Here is a 25,822-nt window from a genome sequence, read left to right as displayed (position 1 = left end):
GGAGGCTTGGGTGGGACTGGATCACCGAGGGGCTTGTTGGCCATGCGAGGAGTCCTGTGGGTGATGGTGGCACCAGGGAACTCAACCTGGGCCTCCCCAAGGTATCATTTGGGGCCCTGCCATGCTGCTCCTCTACTGGGTGTGGGTAGCTCGAGGGCCTCCGAGCAAGGGGCTGGAGGATCCCAGGGCAGGCCTCACCCTGCTTCCTGCCCTGCATCTCACTTCCTGTTTGACTGACTTCTTTAAAGTGGCCAGAAAGGAACATAAAAAAACCCTCCTAGAGGGAGAAGAAAGCCCATCTGAGCTGGGCCTACGCCTGGGGGCTCCATCGGCCCCTCCTTCATTCCTTTGCTCCCTTGGCTGTATTTGTTAAACATTGATGCTGTAAGTATCCTCTGAGTATCTAGTGACATTGGTGGTCTCAGAAAGAGGCCCTGCAGGATGAGTCGTGGAGGGGAAGTGGCATTCTCAGCAGCACGTGCCAAGGCATGGAGGTGGGGAAAGAAAGGATGGGGTAGCTGTGGACATGAGGAAGGGGGTGCAGGGACTGGTGGTTGGTGCACTGGATCCTGAGAGGCCTTGAATGCTAGGTTGGGAACCTGGACAGCTCCCATGGGCAGCAGAGATGCAGCAGAGGTCCCGTGTGCCAGGAAGCGACAGGCTCAGATTCATCTCCTCCATGGCAGAAGGTGATGCTGAGGCAGCGAGGGACCCGACTTCCGCTCTTACTGCCTCTGATGTTAAGTTCCAAGCCTTGGAGGAGGTTGTAATTTAGGGACTAGGGCCTGAGCCTGAGTGCAGCTGCATCTTTCTCCCAGTCCTGGGGGACACAAGCCATGGGATAAGGCAGGGCATGGCTCTTCTTCAGAAAATGCCTCTGGGCCCTGCTCATCTGGAACTTGTTTTGGTAACTTTAAGCTTAGTAGCTTTTTTTGTTTACTTAGTAATACGTTTTCTTTAGAGAGAACACACACACTGGGTTTTCTTTAGAGAGAAACACACTCGCACTGGGGCTGGACATGAGTCACTACAGTGATTACAGGACTGGAAACAAGGACTGAGAAGGGACAGATGAGTAAGGGTTTTTTAGCCAGAAAAGAAGCACCTCAGCAGGGTGGCCGGGAGAGGTTGTGCAGGATGTTCACTGCACAAGGATACCAGTGGAAGGGTCAAGGGTGGGCTGAGATCCAGAGGAAGGGCTGTGCCTTATCTCAAGCCTGATGCCCTGGTGCTGAGACGTGTCTGTGGGGTGGGGTGGTGGGGAAGGGGTGATTCTTTTTCTTAGTCCAAAGATAAATCTGGGCTCCAACCCCTGTCCTTTGAGGGTGGGACTGTGCAGAAGGAACACCATTTAAAGTTCATATTTTACTGCTGTGAAGTTACTTGCCCAAGATCACATAGCTGAGGAGTGGCAGTGCCAGATCCAGACACTGGTGGTCTGGCCCCAGAGTCCCTGGGCTTAACCACAGCCTGACACTCTCTGTGCGCAGACAAGGCACACGTGGCCTTGTCTGTGGTTCAGTGGGTTGGGCGTCGGGGGGGGGGGGGTGGAAAAGAGGGCACTTTCCCCATGCAGAATGGAATCATCCACCTATGTTCTCTGGAGGGCTGCAGGCATTTGTCTTTGGAAATCAAGCCTTCCCTGACCTGGAGGAGAGGGGACATTTTCCTATTGTTAATGATTTGGATCACCAAGGCTCTTACTGATCTGCCATATTGGCCTACAGTGAGATGTATTATCCCCATCACAAGGGCATAGAATTTACTCATTTTCCAATCATGATGGTAGCCTCTCAGCAAGAGCGTATTATGCATTAGTCTCTGCGTTAAGACTAGGCCTAAATGGAAGATGCTTGTGCTGTCCATCTCATGGGAGGTGCCTTTGCCTCGATACAGGGGTATTGAGTTCTTAAAATGTTTTAATGAGTATCCATTAGGTGCTGAGATGCTGAGGTTGAAGGGATGGTCCTGACCCCAGGAAGCTTGGTCAGCAAATGAGAGTAAGGAGTTAGGGAACAATGAAATGCAAACTTCTCTTATCCTAGGGCTTTGAGCCTGTGTGTTTTTTTTGTTTGTTTTTGTTTTTTAGTTTGAATTTCCATTTTTTTTTTTTGAGATGGAGTTTTACTCTGTCACCCAGGTTGGAGTGCAGTGGTGTGATCTCAGCTCAATGCAACCTCCACCTCCTGGGTTTAAGCGATTCTCATGCCTCAGCCTCCCAAGTAGCTGGGGTTACAGGCATGTGCCACCACGCCCGGCTGAGTTTTGTATTTTTAGTACAGACAGGGGTTTTGCCACATTGGTCAGTCTGGTCTTGAACTCCTGACCTCAAGTGATCCATCCGCCTCGGCCTCCCAAAATTGAGCCTGTTTTAAATAAAAGCTATATGACCTTTGCCTTACAGCCTATATTCATTTTTCCCTCAGAGGGGAAGGAAGCTGATTTTTATAAGCACTTACTGTGTGCCACGAGCTTTGTGCAATCCATCTCATTCAACCCTTACCACAGCCTGTAAGGCCGATGTTACTGCTCCCGTTCACAGATGACAACCCCAGGGCTCAGCAAACAGAAGTGACTGACCTCTTGGACTGCGTTCTTGCCACTGCCCCCACTACCCCACTGTACTTTCCTGGCCTTAGAGCCCTCGGGTCCCTCATGGACAGGCCTCCACACTGCCTGGGAAACTCAGAACAGCTGGAGGGGTTTCTTCTCTGAGGATTCTGGTGTCGGGAGATGGAAGCCCAGGAACAGTGGACAGATGGATGAGACATTCTCCTTCTCACGCACTTATCCTACACACTGGTCACTCTCAAAAGCACACCCCTAGTCACATTCGGGCTCACACTCTCTTGCACACATCGATTTTTTCACGTGCACTTGCACTGCCCTCTGGACTTCTGCAGTCTCCTTCATGAAGCGGGGATGGGTGGAGCAGGGGCTGCCGGCATTGATGGAAATTGATGATATTTGAACATCTGTGTGGCAACTCACTCTCCAGCTGTCCCCGCCTCCCCCAACCCCACCCCTAAACACACATGCACTGGGGCTGACAGCTATTTCCTCTCTCAGTCTCCCTCTCCCACCTCTGTCTGCCCGCTGCCTCTTGTCTAGCTGCTATCAGGAGCTGACTGCTTCCAGGGCTGGAATCCTGTGCTCCCTCTGTGCCCAGGTAAGGAGGCAGTGGCCCAGGGGTTGGGCAGCCTAGTGCCCTCTCTAGACCCACAGAAGGCGGCAAAGTTTTACCAGGTGAGAGGGCTGTTACCAGCTAGGATGGCAGAAGATTGAGTTTACCAAAGACTGGAGGGGACTTGGTGCTCAGAGGAGGGAAGGACTAGCTTCTCTTAGGCATTAACTAGATGTCAGGTACGAGGGGAAACCACTCAACTGTCTGTCAATATTCACAAGCAGTCTGGGTGGGAAGATGACACCAGCAGGCTTAGAGTAACTGGCCCAAGGTCACGCAGCTAGGAAGCCGAGGAGCTGGGATTCAAACCCAGGTCTTGGACTCCCACAGCTTGCACTCTCTGTCCCTTTTTTTTTTTTTTTTTTCTTAACCTGCCAAAGCCAGACCTTAGCTGCGGGGCTCCTGAGAATCCTGGGAGGCTGGGGGCTGTCTCTATAGAGTCAGAAGGACTGATCTGGCGGTGCCCAAGGGTGTGGCAGGACTGTGCTCTCGGATCATCCCCATAGGACTTGGATAAGCAGCAGCTGGTCTGCAGGGAATGTTTCAGGGCAGACAGGGGGTGGTACTTGGCTGTCTGCTGGGAGCGAAGTCCCAGCCCCACTGCTGCAGCTGAGGAACGCTGGGCAAGTTGTTGTTTCTTCTTCTGAAAAATGGGGTCTCATAGGTTCATTGCAAGAGTAACTGCTCTGCACATTCTAAAGCTTAGGAAGTATGACCATTCTCAGGAAGCACAGGCTCCTCTTCCATCTACCTGCAGATCTCTAGCTCCAAGGAGCTCCTCCGCCAGCAGAATTCTAGTTTGATATCCCAGAACCCCACTCTATAAAGGACTGTGGTCTCTGGAAGGGAGTGGGTTTTCTCATCCTGGCCAACAGTGTTTTCCCTAGAAAGATGAGTACTGAAGACCATTGCTCCCCTCTCCCGCTTTTCTTCCTCCTCCTCCATCCTCTCTTCCTTGGAGTAGGGATAGAGGAAAGAGCACAGGCTGAGCATGAAACTTTCTCCTCCACATGTTTGTGCTGTCTGGGTGGCTCTGGGCCAGTTATTTAACCACTTGAGGCTCAGTTTTCTCATCTGTAAAATAGGATGGAGTACTAGCACCATTTTTCTAGAGCCAGAAAGACAGCACCTATGTGAAGGACCTACCATAGTACCTGGAGTGTCATTGGTGCCCAGGACACCCTGAGTCCCTGTCCCCTGCTACTTGCCTCCTACCTCCTGCATGGAGCCTCATGCAATTTCCTCAGCCCTCACTGGCCTTGACCAGCCTCACATCAGATGGTCTTTCGGGCTTTCAATGAGGATGTAAGCATGCACGTCTTATTTGTTGGATGAGTGCACGATGGAGTAAGTGAATGAACAGGGGTGGGTTTCCTGGGGCAGAGAGAGCTGCTGTGGCTGCTCCTGAGAAGGGAGAGATCTTTTGGCCCCACTGGGCCTCCAGAGCCCCATGTGGGAGTTCCTCCTCCCCAGCTCTCCTGGCTCTTATCTTATTTCCTCTCCAACCATCAGAGGAGGGGCTGGTTCCACTGTTTATGGTCGACACCTCTAACCAGCCACCACTGAGTGCGGGGAGCTGCATGGAGGATCTGTAGAGAGGCAACATCTGGGGGTGCTGTGGGTGCTGTGGGAAGGGGCAGCATCTCCATCGCCCAGGACAGCAGAATCCTCTTGCCCTAATTGTGGGGCCTCCTTCACCCGCCAGTGCTCTGGGGATGGGAAAAAGGAGTCCTGTGTGGCCTGACCTTGTTCCTTTTTCTCTGTGTGATCTTAGACCATTTGCTCCATAATCATCACAATGACACTGATAAAGTGCTTGCTCTGTGCCAGGCCATGTTCTAAATGCTTTTATGTATTAAACTCACTTAATTCTCCCAATAACTCTATGAGCTAGGTGCTGTTATGACTGACATCCAAGTTTCAGAGGCAGAAAAAGGCTCGGGAAGGTTAAATGACTTGCCCAAGCACAGCAATGCTGGGATATTATTCCCCCACCCCCACCGCCCAATATATTCGTGGGTCACATTGGCATCTCCTGGGCAGGGTCCCACTCCGGGCCTCTCTCTTGGTTCCCCCGTGGCCTCTGCACTTCCAACTTAGGCGCCTCCTTCCCTCCACTGCAGAGCCCCACGATGTCGGCCAACGCCACACTGAAGCCACTCTGCCCCATCCTGGAGCAGATGAGCCGTCTCCAGAGCCACAGCAACACCAGCATCCGCTACATCGACCACGCGGCCGTGCTGCTGCACGGGCTGGCCTCGCTGCTGGGCCTGGTGGAGAATGGAGTCATCCTCTTCGTGGTGGGCTGCCGCATGCGCCAGACCGTGGTCACCACCTGGGTGCTGCACCTGGCGCTGTCCGACCTGTTGGCCTCTGCTTCCCTGCCCTTCTTCACCTACTTCTTGGCCGTGGGCCACTCGTGGGAGCTGGGCACCACCTTCTGCAAACTGCATTCCTCCATCTTCTTTCTCAACATGTTCGCCAGCGGCTTCCTGCTCAGTGCCATCAGCCTGGACCGCTGCCTGCAGGTGGTGCGGCCGGTGTGGGCGCAGAACCACCGCACCGTGGCCGCGGCGCACAAAGTCTGCCTGGTGCTTTGGGCACTAGCAGTGCTCAACACGGTGCCCTATTTCGTGTTCCGGGACACCATCTCGCGGCTGGACGGGCGCATTATGTGCTACTACAATGTGCTGCTCCTGAACCCGGGGCCTGACCGCGATGCCACGTGCAACTCGCGCCAGGCGGCCCTGGCCGTCAGCAAGTTCCTGCTGGCCTTCCTGGTGCCGCTGGCGATCATCGCCTCGAGCCACGCGGCCATGAGCCTGCGGTTGCAGCACCGCGGCCGCCGGCGGCCAGGCCGCTTCGTGCGCCTGGTGGCGGCCGTCGTGGCCGCCTTCGCGCTCTGCTGGGGGCCCTACCACGTGTTCAGCCTGCTGGAGGCGCGGGCGCACGCTAACCCCGGGCTGCGGCCGCTCGTGTGGCGCGGGCTGCCCTTCGTCACCAGCCTGGCCTTCTTCAACAGCGTGGCCAACCCGGTGCTCTATGTGCTCACCTGCCCCGACATGCTGCGCAAGCTGCGGCGCTCGCTGCGCACGGTGCTGGAGAGCGTGCTGGTGGACGACAGCGAGCTGGGTGGCGCGGGAAGCAGCCGCCGCCGCCGCACCTCCTCCACCGCCCGCTCGGCCTCCCCTGTAGCTCTCCGCAGCCGCCCGGAGGAACCGCGGGGCCCCGCGCGTCTCCTCGGCTGGCTGCTGGGCAGCTGCGCAGCGTCCCCGCGGACAGGCCCCCTGAACCGGGCGCTGAGCAGCACCTAGAGTTAGAACCCGGCCCACGTAGGGCGGCACTCACACGCGAAAGTATCACCAGGGTGCCGCGGTTCAATTCGATATCCGGACTCCAGCCTCAGTGATCAAAGTCCGAGGGGCGGGACCCAGGCACCTGCATTTTAAAGCGCCCCGGGAGACTCTGAATCTTTTTCAGAAACAGTGAGTTAAAGCAGTGCTTCTCAAACCTTGATGTGCCTGTGAATCACCTAGGGGTCTTGTTAAGTGCAGTCTGATCCAGGAGGCCGGGGCCGGGTACTGAGTGTCTGCACTTAACAAGCTCCCAGGCCGAGAAGCCAGTGCGGCAGGTTCACAGGCGAGGCCTGGAGTAACACAAAGTGAAACTCATAATAGACTTCCCACTCTAGGGCAGTGGAGTCGGAAGGGCACACGGGGTGCGTCTCCCCGGAGTTCAGTTTTACCAGATGATGGGGGAGGGGGGAAGGAGTTTTATGTTAAACCATCCATGTATTTTTGGAGAAGAGAGAGGAAAGGTTGGAGAAGCACTGTTCCAGCCTGCCCTCTTCATTTAGCCAATGCTTACTGTGCTAGACGCTTCATCCCACAATCTTAAGGGGCAGCTTCTATTAGCCAGTCTTTACAGCTGAGCACATTCTGGCTCAGGGAGGTTAAGTGACTTGCCCAGTTTCAGGGCTAACGACCACAGGGTCTGCACTCTAACCCTAGGCATCACATGCTCAATGACTCTCTGGTGAGCAAGGACATTCTCTGACCTACTCGAGGGACTTAAGATGCTATCTTGTGACCCAGCACTGCCCAAAGTGCTTCCAAGGCAGAAGCAGCAGGGGATGGCATGGTCAAGCACTTGGGAAACCTGGGGCTAATCAAATCCAACGGGGGAAATGACTAAAAGTCTTCGGTTGTTAGAACTTGAATGGGCACAGCACACGTCATTTCTTAGGTAAGCAGACCAGCCTCCCTGTCGGCCTGGTGTTCTGTGGGATCCCTCTGGGCACTGGTAATCCCAAGATCTGTGCAGCCCGGCCTCCAGGCCACATGGGGCTGGGCAGCTACCATTTCCCTTTTGCGGATGGGAGGGGTAACTTGCACCTCTGACCTATCACTTCCACTGCACCGCGTCTCATTCCTCCACCTGCCATGGACTTGGGGTCAGAGACTGCTGTGTTTGAGCTCTGCAGCCCAGGGACTGAAAAGTCGGTGTCAATGAATTTTGCTTGGTGGTTGAAATGTCAGTGGAAGAAGCAGATGAGAAACTCTTGAGATCTTGGTCCTGTGTTTTTTCTGCCACCAAAGGCCAGGGTCACTGAAGGCCTGGCCCACAGCAGGTGCTGAGCAAAGGGAACAGTGAGGTGCCCAGCTAGCTGCACAGCCACCCTGTGTTGACACCTCACCCCTGCTCCCTCCCATCCCTTCCCCCTTTACTCATAGCACTTCCCCCATTGGACACGTGGTGCATTTTGCTTGTTTATTATGTTTTCTCTCCATCAGAATGAAAGCTCCTCGAGGGCAGGGACTTCGGTCTGTTGTCTGTATTTGCCAGTGCCTAGGATTGTGCCTGTATGCAACAGGCACTCAATAAATATTTTTGCTGTAGACTGGACAGGCATGAGTTAGATTCTCTGGGGCTTCTGCAGAGACTGGTTTGGGAAAGGGGGTGCTAGGGAAAAGCTCTGCTCCCTGCAACCTCCCCATTTTAATCTTTCAGTATTGAAAAGTGGAGAGGAACCGGATTCAGTTTGCTGGGGACAGAGGCAGTAGGGTGTGGAGGTGCTCAGAGCAGCCTTTGGGAAGGTGTGGGGGAAGCTGGATTCCCAACTGTCAGCCTCCAGGCCTTGGATGGACCTAGGATGCTGAGAAAGGGCATACACTGCTGAGGGAGTCACCTGCCAGTCACCAGCTCACTGAGGAACCAGAAGAATGTACAGTTCTTGGTTTGAAGGCACTTGGAGAAGGAGAGGAAGGAGGGATGGGAGCTGAATCTCTTCCCGCCCCCATCTCTGCCAGGTCCCAGGCCCCCTCTGGGCTTCTGTCCCACACAGACCTGCCTGGAAGCCTTCAAAGGCCGAGGAGCCCCGGTCGGGGTGGGGGTCCCTGTTCTGGAGCCATGGGTTTGGAGTGCCGGCTCCAGCAGAGGCATCTGAGCAGCGGCCTGAGGTGCTGTGTCTGACATGGTTGTTGGCCATGGAAGGCCTCGGGCCGTCCTGAGCTCAGATCTTGGCTGCCGGCTGCTGGGGCGGCTGCTTCTGCAGCAGGGCCAGGGTGTCCCGCTTCTCAATGGAGCGCAGCTGCTTCTTCTTTGCCCGCTTGAGCTTGGCGGGGTTTCGGATCTGGGGGTGGTATGAGGGGAGGACATTAGTGCGGCTGCAGCCTCGGTCCAAATTCCCAGGGGAGAGGAAGGCCGCCCCACAGGGGCCTGAGATCGTAGCATGAGAGTGGGGGTACATGAGGCAGGTGTCGAGGCCCTGGTTTGTACCCCCAAGTGGGGCAGAAGGGCAGAGGGGGAAAATGAGACACTCACCACTTGGACGACCTCTGCCTTCCGCTCATTCTCCAGGCGGCGTTTCAGGTTCTCAGCCCGGCGCTGTTTCTTCTCCTGGAACATGTGGGAGAAGGGGATTTGAGTCGGGGAGCAGAGGTAGCCCTGGTCTCTCAGGCCCCAGAAGAGTGCGAGCGGGCAGAATTCCCAGGAGGAAGGGGAAAGGCCCTCTCTGCCAGGCTCCAGGTTGGTGATGTGTGGGTGGAGGGCCAGCAATCCTGTGCCACGGTCTAGTGCCAGGGGCCTGCTGTGGTGGAAGCTCCTGACAGCATGTTGGGAGGTGGGTATGGGACAGGCAACTGAGGACAGGGGCTGAGACACGGGGGGTGCCCACCTGGAGATTCACGCACATGCAGACAGTGACCCCTCGTGCCACCCTCATCAACTGCCAAGGGAGAAAGGGGTGCTGGCCCTTCCCCCATTCCCACCCTCTCGGACAGTCTCCCCCTCTTCCCCTGGAGTCCCGCTGCTGCAGAATGCCAGGCTAGGGGTGAGGGCTGGGTCCCTGAGATTTTCGCAGGTGTGGGGCTGGGCAGGGGCTGCACTGCACAGAAAAGGCTCTGGAGCTATCTGGGCTGGGTTTCAATCTGGATCCTGTTATTTCCTAAACAGGAGACCTTAGCTAAGTCTGTGCCTCAGCTTCTTCATCTTTAAAGTGACAGTGACCACAGTATCTACCTCGTAAGATAGTTTTGGGAAATCAATGAGGGAATGCACGTGCAGGACTTGGAGCAGCCCCTAGCTCCTTGGGCACACTGAGACTCTAGATGGAGTCTGTCTGGGGAGGGGAAGCCCAGTGCTCTCTAGCCATGCTGACTGTGTCCCTCAGCAAGGCCAGGGTGGGGACGTCAGCTCCAAGGCTGCTGCATGGTTAGGAGTCTCTGCTGGCTTTGGTGACTTGGGGTAGCAGGGGTGGCCCAGGCCCCTGGGGAGGAAGGAGAAGTGAGCCTTGGCCTCCTGTGGTCAGGGCAGGCCCGGGCTGGGGGCTGGGCAGGAGCACCTCCGCAGTGGACGGTGAGAAGTGAGACGGCAGCTCTGTCTTGCCCAAGAGGGAGCCAGGGCCACACAGGAAAAGAGATAAGGCCTCAGCATATGGTGCCAGACACACTGTTCCTCAGATGTCAGCTGTAAGCTGAGCTGGGGTGACTTAGAGCAGGGGACAGATGACTGAGTGACTGGCCCACCCCTTTTCTCAGTGGCCAGCCTGGGACCACGGACTATGGATGAGTTGTCTGAATCCCGTTCGGCACTCCTCCTACACGCCTGGGTCATTAGAGGAGTGGAGGAGGAATCTCCCACTGACTGCCCTGCCCTGGGGGGCAGGAGCTGACCAATGCCACTCCGCTTTCTCTGCATGCTGCCTGCTGAGTGCCCTCTTCCCCCCGCTTAAAAGTCCCTGGCAGATGTGGGTGAGGCTGTGACCCTTTACAGGGGCTTCCTGGCTCTGGGATGGGTGACAGGGGACAGAAGTGGAGGAAAGGTACGGGGGCCATCCACGTTGCTGGTGTGTGGGCTGCTTCTTGGAGAATGACAGCAGCCATACCGAGCACATGGATTTCTAATCTGCAAGCCCTTCCCAACTGAGTAGGTCCCAGTAAAGGGCCCTCGACCCCATCTCACTGACTGCCCTACCACCCAGGACTTCCTCCCGGGCTTCTCCCCAAGGCCCGCTTCTGGTCCTCCCCCTCCGTCCCTGTCCCTGAGGCTCTTTCAGCAGCCCAGGCTAAACTGTATGGTCCCCTGGGCCTCCCTGCCCTGTAGTCCCAGACTGCACTTCTGCTTCTGGCCAGGTGCCCTTCCTCCCTCAGGCCTTCAGATTCAAGAACGTTTTTTAACCAAGTCGGCCTCCCCCAGGCACCCGTGGAGGCCCTCGCCTCAGGTCTGTACCAGCAGACACTAGCTTAGTCCTCTGAGCCCCAACCTCAGCCTGGCTGGCCCCTCACCTGGCGGCGCCTCTCCTTCTCCTCCTCCAGGTGACGGGCAAAGTCCTTGGCCAGCTTCCTCTCCTGCCGTTCCTTCATCTTCCGCTGCCACGATGTGCGCAGGGGCTTGTCCTGAAGCATCTGGGAGAATCTGAAAGGGGGAGAGTGGGTGCATACAGGGTCTGTGGGGCAAGCACCACCCATGCCCTGTCTCCTCTCGGCTGGAGGCTCTGGACCTTCTTCCCCAGAGCCCAGGCAGAACCACCTCCTTGCTGGCCTGACAGGCGGCCTTCCAGGGCTGCAGAAACTTGGGGCGGAAGGGAACCCTGATCGTGCTGGCTGCCATTTCTCAAGCCTTGGCTACATGCCTCTGAGGTGGGTACTCCCATCCTCTCCACTTACAGAGGAGCAGGCCAAGGCGCGGAGAGGTTAAATAGCTGCCTAAAGATACCTTGTGGCAGTCAGGACTTGAATCCTGTCAGCGACTGCAGAGTCCAGGCTACGCGGCCCCTGCTGTAAAGTTCTGTTGCTTCCACCAAGCACATTTGGCCCGGGTGTGAATGCCTCTGGAGGCGGGGCGCTCACCCCCTAGGGAGGTGGCCCATTCCATTTCAGAACAGTGTGAGTGGTTAAAGTTCTGGGTAATGATTCAGGATCTTCCCCGCCAAGACCGGATGCAGTGGTCATGCTTGTAATCCCAGCACTTTGGGAGGCCAAGTGGGCAGACCACATGAGTCCAGGAGTTGGAGACCAGCCGGGCAAACATGGCAAAACCTACTAAGCCTACTAAAACCTACTAAAGTTTCTACTAAAAATACAAAAATTAGCTGGGTGTGATGGTGTATGCCTATAGTCCCAGCTACTTGGGAGGCTGAGGTACAACAATTGCTTGAACCTGGGAGGTGGAGGTTGCAGTGAGCCGAGATCGCGCCACTGCACTCCAGCCTGGGTGACAGAGCAAGACTCTGTCTCAAAAAAAAAAAAAAAAGAAAAAAGAAAAAGAATCTCTTCCCCCAGTTGGAGATGAAGTGGGCATCAGGGCTCTCAGGGAAATCTGAAAAGAGCAACGATGATTTTAGAGTTACAGGAGAACTGAGCTCATCTCTGTAAAAATGCATACTACAAGGATTTATGAATGGGATGATATATCTAGGATGTACTTTAAAATATTTCAGGGAAAAAAAAATGCCAAAGATCAGCCGGGCGCAGTGGCTCACGCCTGTAATCCCAGCACTCTGGGAGGCTGAGGTGGGCCGATCACCTAAGGTCGGGAGTTCGAGACCAGCTTGACCAACATAGAGAAACCCTGTCTCTACTAAAAATACAAAATTAGCTGGGTGTGGTGGCACACACCTGTAATCCCAGCTATTGGGGAGGCTGAGGCAGGAGAATCGCTTGAACCCAGGAGGCGGAGGTTGCGGTAAGCCGAGATTGCTCCATTGCACTCCGGCCTGGGCAACAAGAATGAAACTCCGTCTCAAAACAAAAAAAAAGAAAAAAAGAAAAAAAAGCCAAGTATCAAAGATGAAGCTAGACTAGTAAAATGCTGAGCTGTGTTGATGCTGATAATGGGGACTTGAGAGCTTTGCTCTTTCTTTGTATGCTTGAAAATTTCCATTCAAAAAAAGTAAAAACAAAATGCAAAGAAGTCTCTTGGTGGCCTCCACATGCTGAAATTAGGTCTTTCTCTTTTAAAGATTCAAGGCCCATTTTGGTGTCCCTTGGCCCTGCCGACTTCTGGCCCCAGCTCCCTGATTTCCTTCTCCCCTTCCCAAGGCCTTGCCACTGAAGGCCTGGCCTCCTAAGCACTAAGAATGGGGTGCCACATGGACTTCCCCCATAACTGTAAAGCTGGGCTTCCCAAGCTGGGGTACGAGAACCCTGAAGGGACAAGGTGTTGGGAACCTAGAGACACACAGAACCACAAGACACAGTGCTGCATCTCTGTAGAGCAGGGCTGTCAAACTGAACTTTCTGTGATGGTGGAAACATTCCACATTGACACTGTCCAATAAGGTAGCCACTAGTCATGGGTGGCTGCTGAGCGCTAGAAATGTGGTTGGTGTTGATAGAGAAACTGAATCTTAAATTTTATTTAATTTTAATTAATTTAAATGTACATAGCCACATGTGGCTGGCGGCTAAGGTACTGAGGCAGGGCAGTTCCAGACCATTGGTTCTACCTGGGTATTGAGGAAACTCAGGCCTGGGTTCCAAGTCCAACCTGGGTGACCTGGAGCAAGGTAGCCTCTCTAAGTCTCAGCATCCTGTCCAGTGGAGATGAGAATCATTCCTAACCCAAAGGGTGGTGGGAGATTTAATCGACACACACATGTAATAGGTGCTCCATAAACGCTACTCCTCAGAGAAGGCAGACAGCATGCCCAAGGGCACTATGGAGAAAGTGGCGTTTGGCATGAGCACGAAGACAGGGCTGCAGCCAGGTCTCCCTCACCACATACACTTTCCCAGCTGCGGCTGTCTTCCTCCCTGCAGCAGGAGCTGCTTCCCACCCATCTCCAGGCTCACTTACTACCCACCGAAGCTGCTCCCTCAAAGATCCCAAACATCCATTCAGTGGCCCTGCTGGGCCCCTCGCCACAGACCTGCCTGCAGCTTCGGAAGCTGTTTTAGTTCTCTTGAGACAGCCTCCTTGTGGGTTTTCCTGCCTTCACCCCTGCCCGCCTATGTCTGTGTTCAGTAGCCAGGCTGATCTCACAAGTCAGGTCATTTCATTCCTTTGCTTGACACCCTTCCATGGCTCCCAAGCTCACTCAGGAAAGCCGGGAGTCCCTGTAAGGGTCACCAGGCTCTGCTGTCTCTCTGACCTCATCTCCTACTGTTCCCCTTCTCTCCCTCATTCCAGCAGTGAGACCTCTGCAAAGCCTCTCAAACGGGAGCTTGCTCCCGCCTCAATACCTCTGAACATCCCTTTCCTGTTGCCTGGATACTGTTTTCCCAGATCTCTGCCCGGCTCCCTCTGCTCAGACCTGTTTATCTGCAAGGCCATCTCTGAGCACTGTGGCAATACCCTGCCCTCCCTGTTATTCTCTGGTCCCCATCCTGGTTTATTTTTCTTTAAAGTCTTTATTACTGACATATCATGTGTGTACTTGTTCTTTATCTGTTTCCCACATTTAGAATGTTTGCTTCAGGAGAGCAGAGACTTTTTGTTCACAGCCATGTTTACCCAAGATCTGAGCAACTGGTTGATGAATGAATGAACTAACTTCTGTCCTCAATTCATCCACTTGTTCAGCTTAGTGCCCTACCCTGCACTGGGCTCTGGGGCATCTAGTCATGATAGGTAAGTCACCAGTCTTACACTCTCACGGAGCCTCCGGTTTAAAGGAAAACAGGCAGTCAATAAGAATCACAAATAAATAAGCATTTGTGCAAATGGAGGGGTTATAAAAGAGAAGTACAGCACACAATGATAACATAAAGCATGGGGACTTAACCCTAGTTGGATAAGCCAGAAAGGCTTTTCAGAGGAGGTGACATTTGAACTGAGCCCTGAAACATGAGTGGGGGACTGGCCAGGGAAAGAGCCTTTCAAACAGTGGGAACAGCACGTGTGAAGGCGCTGAGGAAGGAGGGAGCGTCACACATGGGAGGAACATGGAGGGGACATCAGTGTGGAAGCTCTAGTGATGGAGGGGAGAGGAGGGTGGGCCTGCCGGCCTCATTAAGGAGGCTGGAGTGCATGCTCTGAGTGAGCAACAGTGAGTCAGGACGGGTCTGCAGTTGGGCAGGGAGCTGGGACCACACACCCTCTCTCCAGACTTCTTGGTCAAGTGATCTGTGGCCTCCTACTCTGCTCCAGCTGCTGATCCTGTGTCTTGTGTGGGCCCCTCCCTTCTCCCCACCTGTGCATGGGCCCAGCCCCCTCTAGCTCAGCAAGCCCATCTCCCCACCTGCAGTGTGAGTACCAGGACCCCAAGCTTCACCCGCTCAACTTGCTCATCACCCTCTTCCCACCTGAACCAGCCTCCTCCAGTTCCACATGGCCATCAACGGCCCTGCCATTCTCCTGTGACCCCCTGGGACAGGACAGAGGGGTAGTGCCATCATCCACTTCTCCAACAGCTACAGTCACTCTAGCTTCAAAGTCTCTCCCATGGGAGACTTGCAGTAAATTACTCTGTAAGCCTCAGTTTCTTCTGTTTCATCAGGGGTGGGGAGATAATATCCACTGCCTAGGGTTTTAAGGATACAAGAAAAGGGCCTAGCACGAAGCCTGGCACACAGTCAGCTTCTTCCTTAAAAACACCCTCCTTCCTCATGGTCCCTCACAGGCATACATCCCTGACTCCCCCCTGTGGTTCCCATTAGCTCGAAATGGAACTGAACCCCACACCTCTCCTTCATGGCAGCCTACACTCTTCCTTCTTCAGATGAGCTACTTCGTTCCTTCATTAAATAAGCATTCATTGAGCATTTACTATGCCCTTGGCACAGAAAGACAAGAAAGATCTCGTGCCTGCCCCTTAAGAAGGTCGCAATCCAATTCAAGGTGGATGGATCTACAGGGATTGGGTAAAGGGGTTTTTTTGCACACAGGCTTCGGAATCAGATCTGTGCTCAGGTCCTGTGCCTACCACTCATTTAGCCTTGGTTTCCTCACACAAAAAACAGGAATAATAACACCACCTCCTTCACAGGGCTGACGTGCAGATTAAGCGGATGACACATGCTGTTCCATGTTTGAAAGGCTGTTGACTGGTAAATCCTTATATAATCAGTGCTCAGTAATACTTTTTAGCTTAAAGGCAAATAACTGTAACAGACTATATTGAATGAATACCTCACTGCTTTGATCAAGTAATGGCTGGTTTACTTGCTTCTGCCTCCCTCACTAGAGAGGGCAGACAACGGTAAATGTCTGTCGAACGAATACACACCTGAGGTGCTACAGGAGAGGCCCATAGGGACCCTGAGGAGGAAAGGCATCAGAGAAATAGATCTTTGAGGGCCTGGCCCCACCCTCTCCCGGATCCCAGGGCATTTTACCACATTCTGATTGTAATTACCTGTTTGCTAACATCCCCACTAACGTGAGCTCTCTCTAACCCTGGGGCTATTCTCCAGGCTGCAGCAGGGCAAAGGCGGGGTCCCAACACCATAAAGAACGCCACCCCTGTCCATGCTGTCCCCCACTTCACCTTTTCTTGGAGCGGTCCTTCCACACTCGCCCCGATTTGGGCTTCCCCTTTGGGATTACAGGAAGCTCCTCTTTATTCAACTTCTTGGACGCTAGGGCCTGGGATGAAGAACCTTTTCGCTTCTTTGCCCCGAAGCCGCCTGTCACCGTCTCCCCAGCTGGAGGTGGTTTGCTCGGCTCATGCTGACCCCGGGGGGAGCCAGGTGCCCTGGGTGTCAGCTCCAGTAGTGGCTGAGAGGGCTCCGGACCGGAAGCTTGCTGACCGGGGTAAGGCTCTGGTGATCCCGGGACCGGCGGTAGCTGATGCTGGGGGGCCCCCGGGGTCAGCTCCTCCTTACTCTGGGCCAACTCCGAGGCCAGTACTCCCTGGTCCTGAGAACACTTTGGTGCCTCCTCACTTGGCTTCGGCTGACATCGTGGGGATTCAGGACTGTACTCCGGCTGTCTTTGAGGCGACTCCAGGTGTAGGTCTTGCTGACGCTGGGGGGACGCTGCGCCTGGCTCTGGCTGCCCCTGGGGGAACTCCAAGCCTGCATCCTGCTGCAGACGGGGTGATCCTGGACTTGTCTTCGGCGGCCTTTCGGGGGACCCCAGGCCAGCCCGCTGCACACTCGGAGGAGACCCGGGCTCCCTCGTTTCTTCTGGGTTCGACTCGAACTCCACAAGGGCCCGTCTCGTCCGCGAAACTGAGGTGAGGCTCTCGGGGGATTCGGGCCTTAGGCCTCCCAGCCGTCGGCTGCGCCTTAACGGTGTATCCATGGCTCAGCCGGTAAGTTTCCACACCCCTGCGCACGTGCAGCCTCGCCGAAACCGGCGCCTTCCTATGACGTCAGGAGTCGCCGCGTCCGTGACACACAGGAGGGGACTGTTGCTGAGGCGGCCATGTTGGTGAGGGGTGGAGAGGCGGGACCGGGGTCGGGGCGAGTGGGGCTCAGCATGCGCATGCGCAATTCGCGCGGGCGCAGTTAACATGTGATTGATGAGCCAGTCTTTTTCCTGGGATTCGCTTTTGCCTTTCTTGCAAAGTTTCCTGGGGAAAGAAGAGCGAGCAAGTAGAAAAAGGAAAGTGGGAGGACCCATTTCAGGGAGAGAACAGAGTCGGAAAAAGGTCCGAGGAGCCCATAGGCAAGGCCCGATGGATGTTTGGCAGCCAACTCCGGTGCAGTTGGGCAGAGTCCTGCCCTCCTTGGCCCTGTTTTCTCATTTGTAATAGGGGTCATTTTGCACTAGCTTCGTGCATCCCAAATGATCCTGTCAGAGTCCTCCTCCCACCTACCTGAGGGACTGCTACCTGGGGGTCCTGGAGGTGGAAGATCGGTCTTTTCTGTGTTAATTGTTCACACTCTTGATTCTCCCGTCCTGTGCTTCCGTATATAATCCATGGCTCTCCCTCCCTTTTCAGCGTTTTCAACGTTTGTGAGTGAAGTTGAGTACCAATAAGATGCGCCATCTTTGTCCTGTGGCTCACGTGGGCCCTCGACCAGCTGCATATCCTCCCACGTCCCTCTTCTTCTGCCCCAGTTCTAGAAACGGGTTGGATCATCTCCGATCTTCCTTTCAGCCCAGACAGTAGTTTTTGCTCGTGTGTGAACCTGCTTCGCCTCCCCTCCCTTCCCTTGCTATTCACCTGTAAATGTACTTTGCTTACTAAGCACTTTGGGACCTCACCAGTGAGCAGGTGTTGACTTCTGGACCTCCCAAGGCCTAGAGAAGACTCTCGGGATGTGGGGTTGGGGAATGTGGGACTGTGGAGACTTTCGTGTGAGACCTAGGAGTGGGGCTTTGATTTACTTACAGCATGCTTCTTAGGAAGAACATCTTGGAAGTGGCCCAGTTGTGTAATTCTTGGAACTGCCTGGGGTTGGCCATTAAAGGTCCCAGGGCCCCTGTCTGACATTCCAGTGGTTTCTTTTAGAAACCATTGTTTCTCCAGCTGCGGGCTTGTGAGAGGGCCTGGGAAATTGTCCAAGAATATCAGGGGTCAGACTGTCCTCATCTTCCTCATGTTCCTGAGTCAAGGAGACCCCTGCAGGGGGGCTTTGCCTGCCTCACTGCTCCTCCCCTGCCATGCAGCTGTCCACAGCAGAAGCAGCCGGGACACCTCCTTGCCCAGCTCTTCCACCCCCCAACTGTCAGAGGAGTGAGTTCCATTCAGTTCCTTAAATGCCCTGCCCCTGCCTGGAGACCCCAATGATCTGACACTCAGAACCATGCCCGGCAGGTGTTGCCAGAGTGCTGGAGGAGACTGTATGCCCCTCTGCCGTGCTCCAGTCCCCCTTGGCTTGCCCTGCCTCCTAAGCTCTTGTTCCCAGCTGGAGGGATCACTCTCCAGTGCCGACTGGATCATATCCTAGTCTAGCCTGAAATACTTCAGAGGGTGATCTCAGGTTTTCACCAGAGAGAGGGAGATGTGTTTTAGAGGAGGATTTTGGGTGGCCCCCAGACATTTGGAGGCACTTTGTCAACCTCAGCATCAGGTGGGCTCTGGCCCAGAACCCCCTACTCCCAAATGAGCTCAGTTTGTCATTGTCATTATACATGGTGTGCAGAGGCCCAGAGGAGACTCCTGAAATTTTCAGAAGAGCCTGGTGTGGCGATCGCTGTTGGGACCCTGTCCCCTTACACTCATTTGCTTTCTTTTAAAAATTATTATTATTTTTGAGACAGGGTCTTGCTCTGTTGTCCAGGCTGGAGTGCAGTGGCACAATCACAGCTCACCGCAGCCTTGACCTCCCAGGCCCCAGGGATCCTCCCACCTGAGTAGCTGGCACCACAGGCTCATGCCACCATGCCTGGCTATTTTTATTTTTTTGTAGAAACGGGGTCTCCCTGTGTTGCTCAGGCTGGTCTTGAACTCCTGGGCTCAAGTGATCCTCCTGCCTCGGCCTCCTGAAGTGTTGGGATTATAGGCGTGAGCCACTGTGCCTGGCCGCTCCTTTGCTTTTATTGCAGCTTTCTATATCCCAGCTTTCTTGCCTTTAGGTGGTAGGATACTGAGGGGCTTCTCTGCAGCCCCCAGAGGCCACCAACAGGATTGAACTTGCATTGCCCACAAAGGTAATCTGCTCATGCACCCTCTTTTGGCTTCATCCCTGTCTCACTTCCCCACTTTCTTATAGATGCTTGCTGAGGTCATTCTCAGAGCAGACAAATATTGTACTTAATCCTCTTCTCAGAGTTGGCTTCTGCAGAAACCTAGCCTGAAACATTGGTGCCAGCAATGATTGGTCCAGGCATTGTTTCAAGTACTCTCCAAGTACAAATCCATTTCTTAATGCTTCTCCCAACAATCCTGTGAGGCAGGTGCAGTTGTTATTACTCCCAGTTTACAGATAAAGAAACTGAGAGGCTGGGTGCGCTGGCTCACACCTGTAGTAATCCCAGTACTTTGGGAGGCCAAGGTGGGCGGATCACTGGAGGCCAGGAGTTCAAGACCAGCCTGGCCAACATGATGAAACCCCATCTCTACTAAAAGTACAAAAATTAGCTGGGTGTGGTGGCAGGCGCCTCTAGTCCCAGCTACTCAGGAGGCTGAGGCAGGGGAATTGCTTGAACCTGGGAGGTAGAGGTTGCAGTGAACCAAGATCGTGCCACTGCACACCAACCTGGGTGACAGAGCAAGACTCTGTCTCAAAAAAAAAAAAAAAAAAAAAAGAAAGACTGAGGCACAGAGAGGCTGAGACACTTGTAAAGGTCACACAGCAAATAAGTGGTGGAGGCAAGATCCACACCTAGACTGTCTGATTCCAGAGCCACAACTCTTAGCAGTAAATCTGCCTGTTATCCAGGCAAGGAATCAGGCATGGGAAGGCTAAGGTGCTTGCCCAAAATCAGACAGCGGCACATTCAGGAGCCAGGATTGTGGTTCCAGAGGTGGCATGCTTAGCTGCCTTGCAGCTGCCCCCACATGGGCCTTGCTCACCTATTCATCACACTGATTCTGGTCTGTGTGCTGGGAGGAGGTGGGTACCACCTGGCACACACCATCATGCAGAATGTGCCGAATCAGCAATACCAGCTTATTTATGTAACCTGAGATCTGCTGACTGACGCTGCTTGGAAGATAGGGATCAGGTGTTCTCCTCTGAGTCATTGACCTCCCCCCAGCTAAGGGGTGCTACAGTTGAGAGGGTCTGACAGTCCCCAGATGTCAGGGACCTGGGTCCCCATGGCTTTCTGTTCAACACCTAGCCTTGCCTGAAATACTTCAGAGGGTGATCTCAGGTTTTCACCAGAGAGAGGGAGATGTGTTTTAGAGGAGGCCTTTGGGTGGCCCCCAAACACTTGGAGGCACTTTGTCAACCTCAGCATCAGGTGGGCTCTGGCCCAGAACCCCCTACTCCCACCTGAGCTCAGTTTGTCATTGTTATTATACATGGTGTGCAGAGGCCCAGAGGAGACTCCTGAAATTTTCAGAAGAGCCTGGTGTGGTGGTGTACTTGCAGAGTGCTTGAAACAATGCCTGGACCAATCATTGCTTGCCCCAGTGTTTCAGGCTGTGTTTCTCCAGAAGCCAACTCTGAGAGAAGGGCAGGGAAAGGGCCCCTGGCGGTCATCAGCAGCATTAACTGAGCACTTACCACGCACCAGGCCTCTTCTGGGTGCTCCTGTGCTCCCCAGAGCTCCGGTTCGGGAGGGTGATTTTCAGCAGGAGCACGGTACTTGATATGTATTTGTTGAATGAATGGATCCTCATTACAACCTTACAGGGCTGGGGTGATCATCCTCATTTTACTGACCAGGAAATCCCACTCCCAGAGAGGCTGCACTTCGGGGCCAGGGTGACACAAAAAGGGTGCAGGGTGAGGTCTGGAGCTCAGGGCTTCTTGACTCTAAGCCCTAAACCTCCACCTCCACCAGGCCTAGGACTGGGACATGGGGCTGACTTCAGTCTGGGGTGTCATTGGCAACCAGGATGTTGCTGAGCATGGCAGGAGTGAAGGCAGGACCCAGATGGGCAGAGGTGCAACTGGGCCTCAGCTAATCTTCATTGTGCCGCAAAGATCCAAGCTGCTCTGTCTTTTGCTCAAAGCTCTCTCAAGTATTTGAAGTCAGTTTTCTTGTAGCTGTTCCAGAATTGTCTTTTATCCAGGTTAAGCATCTCCTGTTCCTCCCATAACATGATAAGTCTTTGGGAAAGGCACCAGTTCTCTACAATGCTTCCAGAATGTGGGGCCCAGAGCTCCTTCTGGCACTAAGGTTGACTGCCCCATGGAAGGCTGAGGGGATTTGTCACCTCCCTACTCCATGATCTGTATCAGTGTGGTCAAGATTGCATTCCAGCCACCCCATGGACATCTGATTGAAACCCTCAGTCTGGTTCCCGTGGCTGTCAGGCTCTCCTGCTACCTACATCCCCTTGCTCTGATCTTGGACATGAATCGTTGGCTTTTTCGGATAGTGCAGGATTCTTCCTCTGTCCCTGTTGCATTTTGTTTTTACCTGTCTGGTAGCCCAACTCTCCTCTTTCAGTAGTTACCCCCACTTTCTCTTTTGCACGTGTAAAGAGCTGCTTCTAGGTACTTTGAATCAGGTGCCACTGAGAACGTGGAACACTACCAGGGTGATCGTGTGAGTTCTTATTGTGCATGCTTATCTCAGAGGCTCATCTATGCTGCGTGCTTCCAACAGCTCATTATCAGTTTCAGACCCTTGAGAGGAGGTGGGAAGAGACCTCAGGAGAGGGGTCAAGGGATGGGGGAGGAGGGAGTGGTACTTGAAATCCCAGCTTGAGACCTCCCAGCTGCCCCTACGGGGCATTGCCAGGTTGCAGAGAAGCTGCCTGGCTGGGAGAGGCCCACTTTGCAAAGCTCTCATGTATCTGCCCCTGCTCAGGACTGAGGAGAGCAGAGTTTATCTCCTGATCCTCTCACGGTATCTGCAGGTTCTGCTGACACAGGAAGGGGCCAGACCTGCTTCCCCCAGGTCACCATGGGGAGGGGGAGGAGGAGACAAGACCTCCTCTCCCTCCTCAGGCCCCTGCCAGCCTCCATAGCATTTCTCCTGCTCCAAGGCAGGCCAAGAAGAGGTGGGGTGGGTTGGGTAATGAACACCTGAACCAGGTAGAAAGTAGTTAAGTCAAGAAGCGGGCATGGCATCTCATACCCCATTCCAACCTCACCCCAGTGTGTCCAACAGCAATGCTTTTCAAACATCAGTGTTGGAATCATGGAGGGTGTGTTAAAACACAGATTCCTGGGCTCTGACCCCCCAAATTAAGATTCATGAATTTGCATTTCTTTCTTTCTTTTTTTTTTTTTTTTTGAGATGGAGTCTCACTCTGTCGCCCAGGCTGGAGTGCAGTGGTGTGATCTCGGCTCACTGCAACCTCTGCCTCCTGGGTTCAAGCGATTCTCCTGCCTTAGCCTCCCAAGTAGCTGGCATTCCAGGCATGCGCCACCACGCCAGCTAATTTTTGTAATTTTGGTAGAGATGGGGTTTCGCCATGTTGGCCAGGCTGGGTTCAAATTCCTGACCTCAGGTGATCCGCCTGCCTCGGCCTCCCAAAATGCTGGGATTATAGGCGTGAGCCACCATGCCCAGACTGAATTCGCATTTCTGACAAGCTCTCAGGTGATGCTGCTGCTACTGGCCCACAGACCACACTTTAAGGAGCAGTATCTGGTGGGAAGGAACCAGCAACGCAAGAAGAGCTTTCTTTCTTTGCCTTCTGTCTAGGGCAGGGGCTGAGTTCATCATACTATCATTCATTTGTACACCAAGTCTTTTTTGAATGTTTATGACAGGTGTCATGAAGAGGTACAACAGGGAAGAGGGCAATCATGGTCCCTGCCTTAGTGGATTTTACAGCATCTTGGGGGCACAGATAATAAACACCTGAATCTGAAAATTATCCTTTGAGGAAGGCTGAGCAAGAATTAATTCCCCTATTTTACAGGTGAGGAGATGGCATCTCAGAGAGGTTACCTGACTTGCTGAATGTTACCCACATGTTAAGTCACAGGATTTGAACTCAGGACTTCTCAACTCAGAATCTGGCCCCTATTCCCTGGCTCTGAGCCATCTCAGCTTCATGGGGCTGCATTTAGATGGGAGAGCTATAGACCCCGTGCATATGTTGCCAGTGGGTGAAAGCTGCGGGCTTCATCCCTGTGTATGGAAGAAGAGCTTAGACAGACAGATGGGTAGGCACACATGTTTACATCCCATACATATGGACTCTCAGTTCCTAAGACCTGAAAAATCACAGTTTCATAGTGAGTCACTTCGCCTCCCTTCCTCTCTGTTCACTTATCCCTATTCTCTCATTTCCTCTAATATTTGGCTTCCTCTCTATTCACTTCTCCCTATTCTCTCATTTCCTCTAAAGCTGTAAGCCTTGCACAGTGCGAGATCTGCCTAAGTGATGGTCATCCCTTCCAATCAATATGGTGGCTTCATCTCAATGGCAACCCCTGGAAACCCTGCCTTGGTGACCAAGGAGGAGCATACCAGGAGCAAATTGTGAGCAAATTATGAGATCAGCTTGGTTCCTGGTTTCTTGATTCCTTGGTTCCTGCTGACCATGTGATAGGGAAAATCTCTGCTTTCTCTACCGCTGAGTTTCTCTGACACTCTAGTGGTGACCAAAACCGGCCCCAAATCTGATTCAGCGGGCTCATACAATGCCAGGTTGGTGAGATGAGCCCTCCCCTGAGTCAACAGTGTCCCTTCTCTGTTCTCATGGAGCAAACAGAACGTGAGCACCCCAAGGATGGAGCAACTCCTGGACCCCACTGGATCAACAAGGCTCATTCTTCTGGATCTCCGATGCCATGGTGCATTCTTTCAAAGGGCAGTTATAGAAACAAGCAGATCATTTCCCCAAAAAGGCCCATTCCCGTGTTTACCAATTGAAAAGTACGTCACTTAGGGTAAGCTTTCAGGACATAAGAATGGTCAGCAGTCTTGATGAGAACACATTTTATTGCAGTTAATTAAACATCATAAAAATGGATCAGTTCCACTGGCAGTTTAAATGATTGAGATTCTTTCCAGAGTAGCTACGAAGGCTTTGGCAGATATTACCCCATTTAATTCTCATAGTAACCCCATGAGCAAGTTAATATTGCTGCCCTATTTTTCAGAGGTGGAGAAGCTTGCCCAGGGACAGGCAGCTGGTAAGTGGCACAGTGAGGGTTTAAATCTAGCACTTTGCTTCCAAAGTGTGTACAGTTTCACTCACACTGCTTTGCCTCTGTGTCTTAGGCACTTGACTAAATCAAGAATGAGTCTCCTCTCTAGCCCAGGCCTAATTTTTCTATTCTTTGAAAATAAGCCAGAAATTTCAGATCATTATGAGTACCTTCTATACAGGGCAGGGGCTGATCAATTGAAGTGTTATTCTGCTGCTTTTTTGTTCTCTGCTCCAAACCAAAGATTATACAACACTCAGATATTATCTTTTGCTTGAGTGGTTTTTGCTCTCTGCTTTCAAGATGACTCTGGGTAGATTGAGATATCCCACTTGTTCGGAAATTAGACACAGGTGGTGTAGACATTGCGTTTTCCCAAGTTGGCCTCAAAAGTATCTCCTACCTGTATGTTTTTCTTACCATGTGACCTAGATGCCCCCTTCCCTCCAGTAGTGGGGTCTACATCCCCCCTGCACTTCAAACCTGCATGGATCTTTGTAATTGCCCTAGCCAAGTATGGCAGGCTGTTGCCATGTGACTTCTTCACGTTATTTTCAGAGACAGAGTCTTACTCTGTTGCCCAGCCTGGTGTGAACATAGCTCACTGTAGCCTCAAAATCCTGGGCTCAAGCGATCCTCCTGCCTTAGCCTCCTGAGTAACTGGGACTACAGGTGGACACTGCTACACTTGGATTATTATTATTATTATTATTATTTTGCAGAGGTCCTGCTATGGTCCTGCTATGTTACCCAAGCTGGTCTGGAACTCCTGGCCTCAAGCCATCCTCCTGCCTCGGCCTCCCAAGGTGCCAAGATTACAGGCATGAGCCACTGCACACCCAGCCTTCCGTGTGACATCTGAGGCTAGATTATAAGAATGCTATGGGCTTCCACCTGGCTTTCATGGACAGGATGCTAACTCTTGGAACTCAGCTGCCATGTCGTGAGGAAGTCCAAATCATCCCACATGGAGAGGCCTGTGAAGGTGCTCTAGCTCACAGCCCAGCTGAGGTCCTGGCTGACAGCCTGCATCATCTGCCAGGTATGAGTGAAGATGCTTCCAGATGATTCTAGCTCCCACTCTCAACTTGGATTCTTCCCAGCAGAGGCTCCAGAAATCATAGAGCAGAGATCGCTTCTCCCTACTCTGCTTTGTCCAAGTTCTGGGCTATAAAATCTGTGAGCATGGTAGCATGATTGTTTTACACCAGAAAGTTTTGGGGTAGTTTGTGACATAGCAACTGGTACAGAAATTATTTGCTAACAAGCAGGCATCTCTCTCAAGGGGGAAAGTCTTCTGGTTATCTTTGCACCCTTTTCTGGGGCAAATATGATTGGTAGGGACGATGCCCATCATAGCACCATTGCTTCATCAGAGGCCGTTTGGATCAATGAGCCCTTCCATGTTCTTTAGTCACAATACGTTAATATATCTTACTTGTCCATTTCCCACTGACTAGAATATCAGTTCCCTATGACAAGTTTTTTCCCCTATTTTGTTTGTTCCTATATCCCCCAAACCCAAACTAGTACAGGTGCTCCTCACCTTATGATGGGGTTACCTCCCAGTAAACCC

At 53.1% G+C, this 25,822-nt stretch overlaps 2 protein-coding genes across 2 annotated transcripts; one reads left to right on the top strand and one right to left on the bottom strand.

Moving 5' to 3' along the window:
* The first annotated feature begins 2,220 nt into the window (after window positions 1-2,220).
* Window positions 2,221-8,089, top strand: PTGDR2 (prostaglandin D2 receptor 2). The gene is made up of 2 exons (XM_004051292.4): window positions 2,221-3,169; window positions 5,308-8,089. The coding sequence occupies exon 2, from the start codon at window positions 5,317-5,319 to the stop codon at window positions 6,496-6,498; it is 1,182 nt and encodes a 393-aa protein (XP_004051340.2). The 5' UTR covers window positions 2,221-3,169; window positions 5,308-5,316; the 3' UTR covers window positions 6,499-8,089.
* Window positions 7,941-17,816, bottom strand: CCDC86 (coiled-coil domain containing 86). The gene is made up of 4 exons (XM_004051290.4): window positions 16,113-17,816; window positions 10,969-11,098; window positions 9,008-9,082; window positions 7,941-8,816 (listed from the first exon to the last, which is right to left on the bottom strand). The coding sequence occupies exons 1-4, from the start codon at window positions 16,868-16,870 to the stop codon at window positions 8,697-8,699; spliced, it is 1,083 nt and encodes a 360-aa protein (XP_004051338.1). The 5' UTR covers window positions 16,871-17,816; the 3' UTR covers window positions 7,941-8,696.
* Window positions 17,817-25,822: the final 8,006 nt, after the last annotated feature.

This window comes from Gorilla gorilla, chromosome 9 (assembly GCF_029281585.2).
Source record: "Gorilla gorilla gorilla isolate KB3781 chromosome 9, NHGRI_mGorGor1-v2.1_pri, whole genome shotgun sequence".
Classification (NCBI taxonomy): domain Eukaryota; kingdom Metazoa; phylum Chordata; class Mammalia; order Primates; family Hominidae; genus Gorilla; species Gorilla gorilla.
Note: the sequence above shows the minus strand (reverse complement) of the source record. Positions and strands in the feature narration are given on the sequence as shown.

Bases quoted from the DNA above. Each gene is read 5' to 3' on its own strand.
- PTGDR2 (XM_004051292.4), top strand. From the start codon at position 5,317: ATGTCGGCCAACGCCACACTGAAGCCACTCTGCCCCATCCTGGAGCAG.
- CCDC86 (XM_004051290.4), bottom strand. From the start codon at position 16,870: ATGGATACACCGTTAAGGCGCAGCCGACGGCTGGGAGGCCTAAGGCCC. The intron at 11,099-16,112 runs GTGAAGTGGGGG...TCCCCCTTTCAG, and splicing joins AAGGACCGCTCCAAGAAAAG to ATTCTCCCAGATGCTTCAGG. The intron at 8,817-9,007 runs GTGAGTGTCTCA...TACCACCCCCAG, and splicing joins AGGCAGAGGTCGTCCAAGTG to ATCCGAAACCCCGCCAAGCT.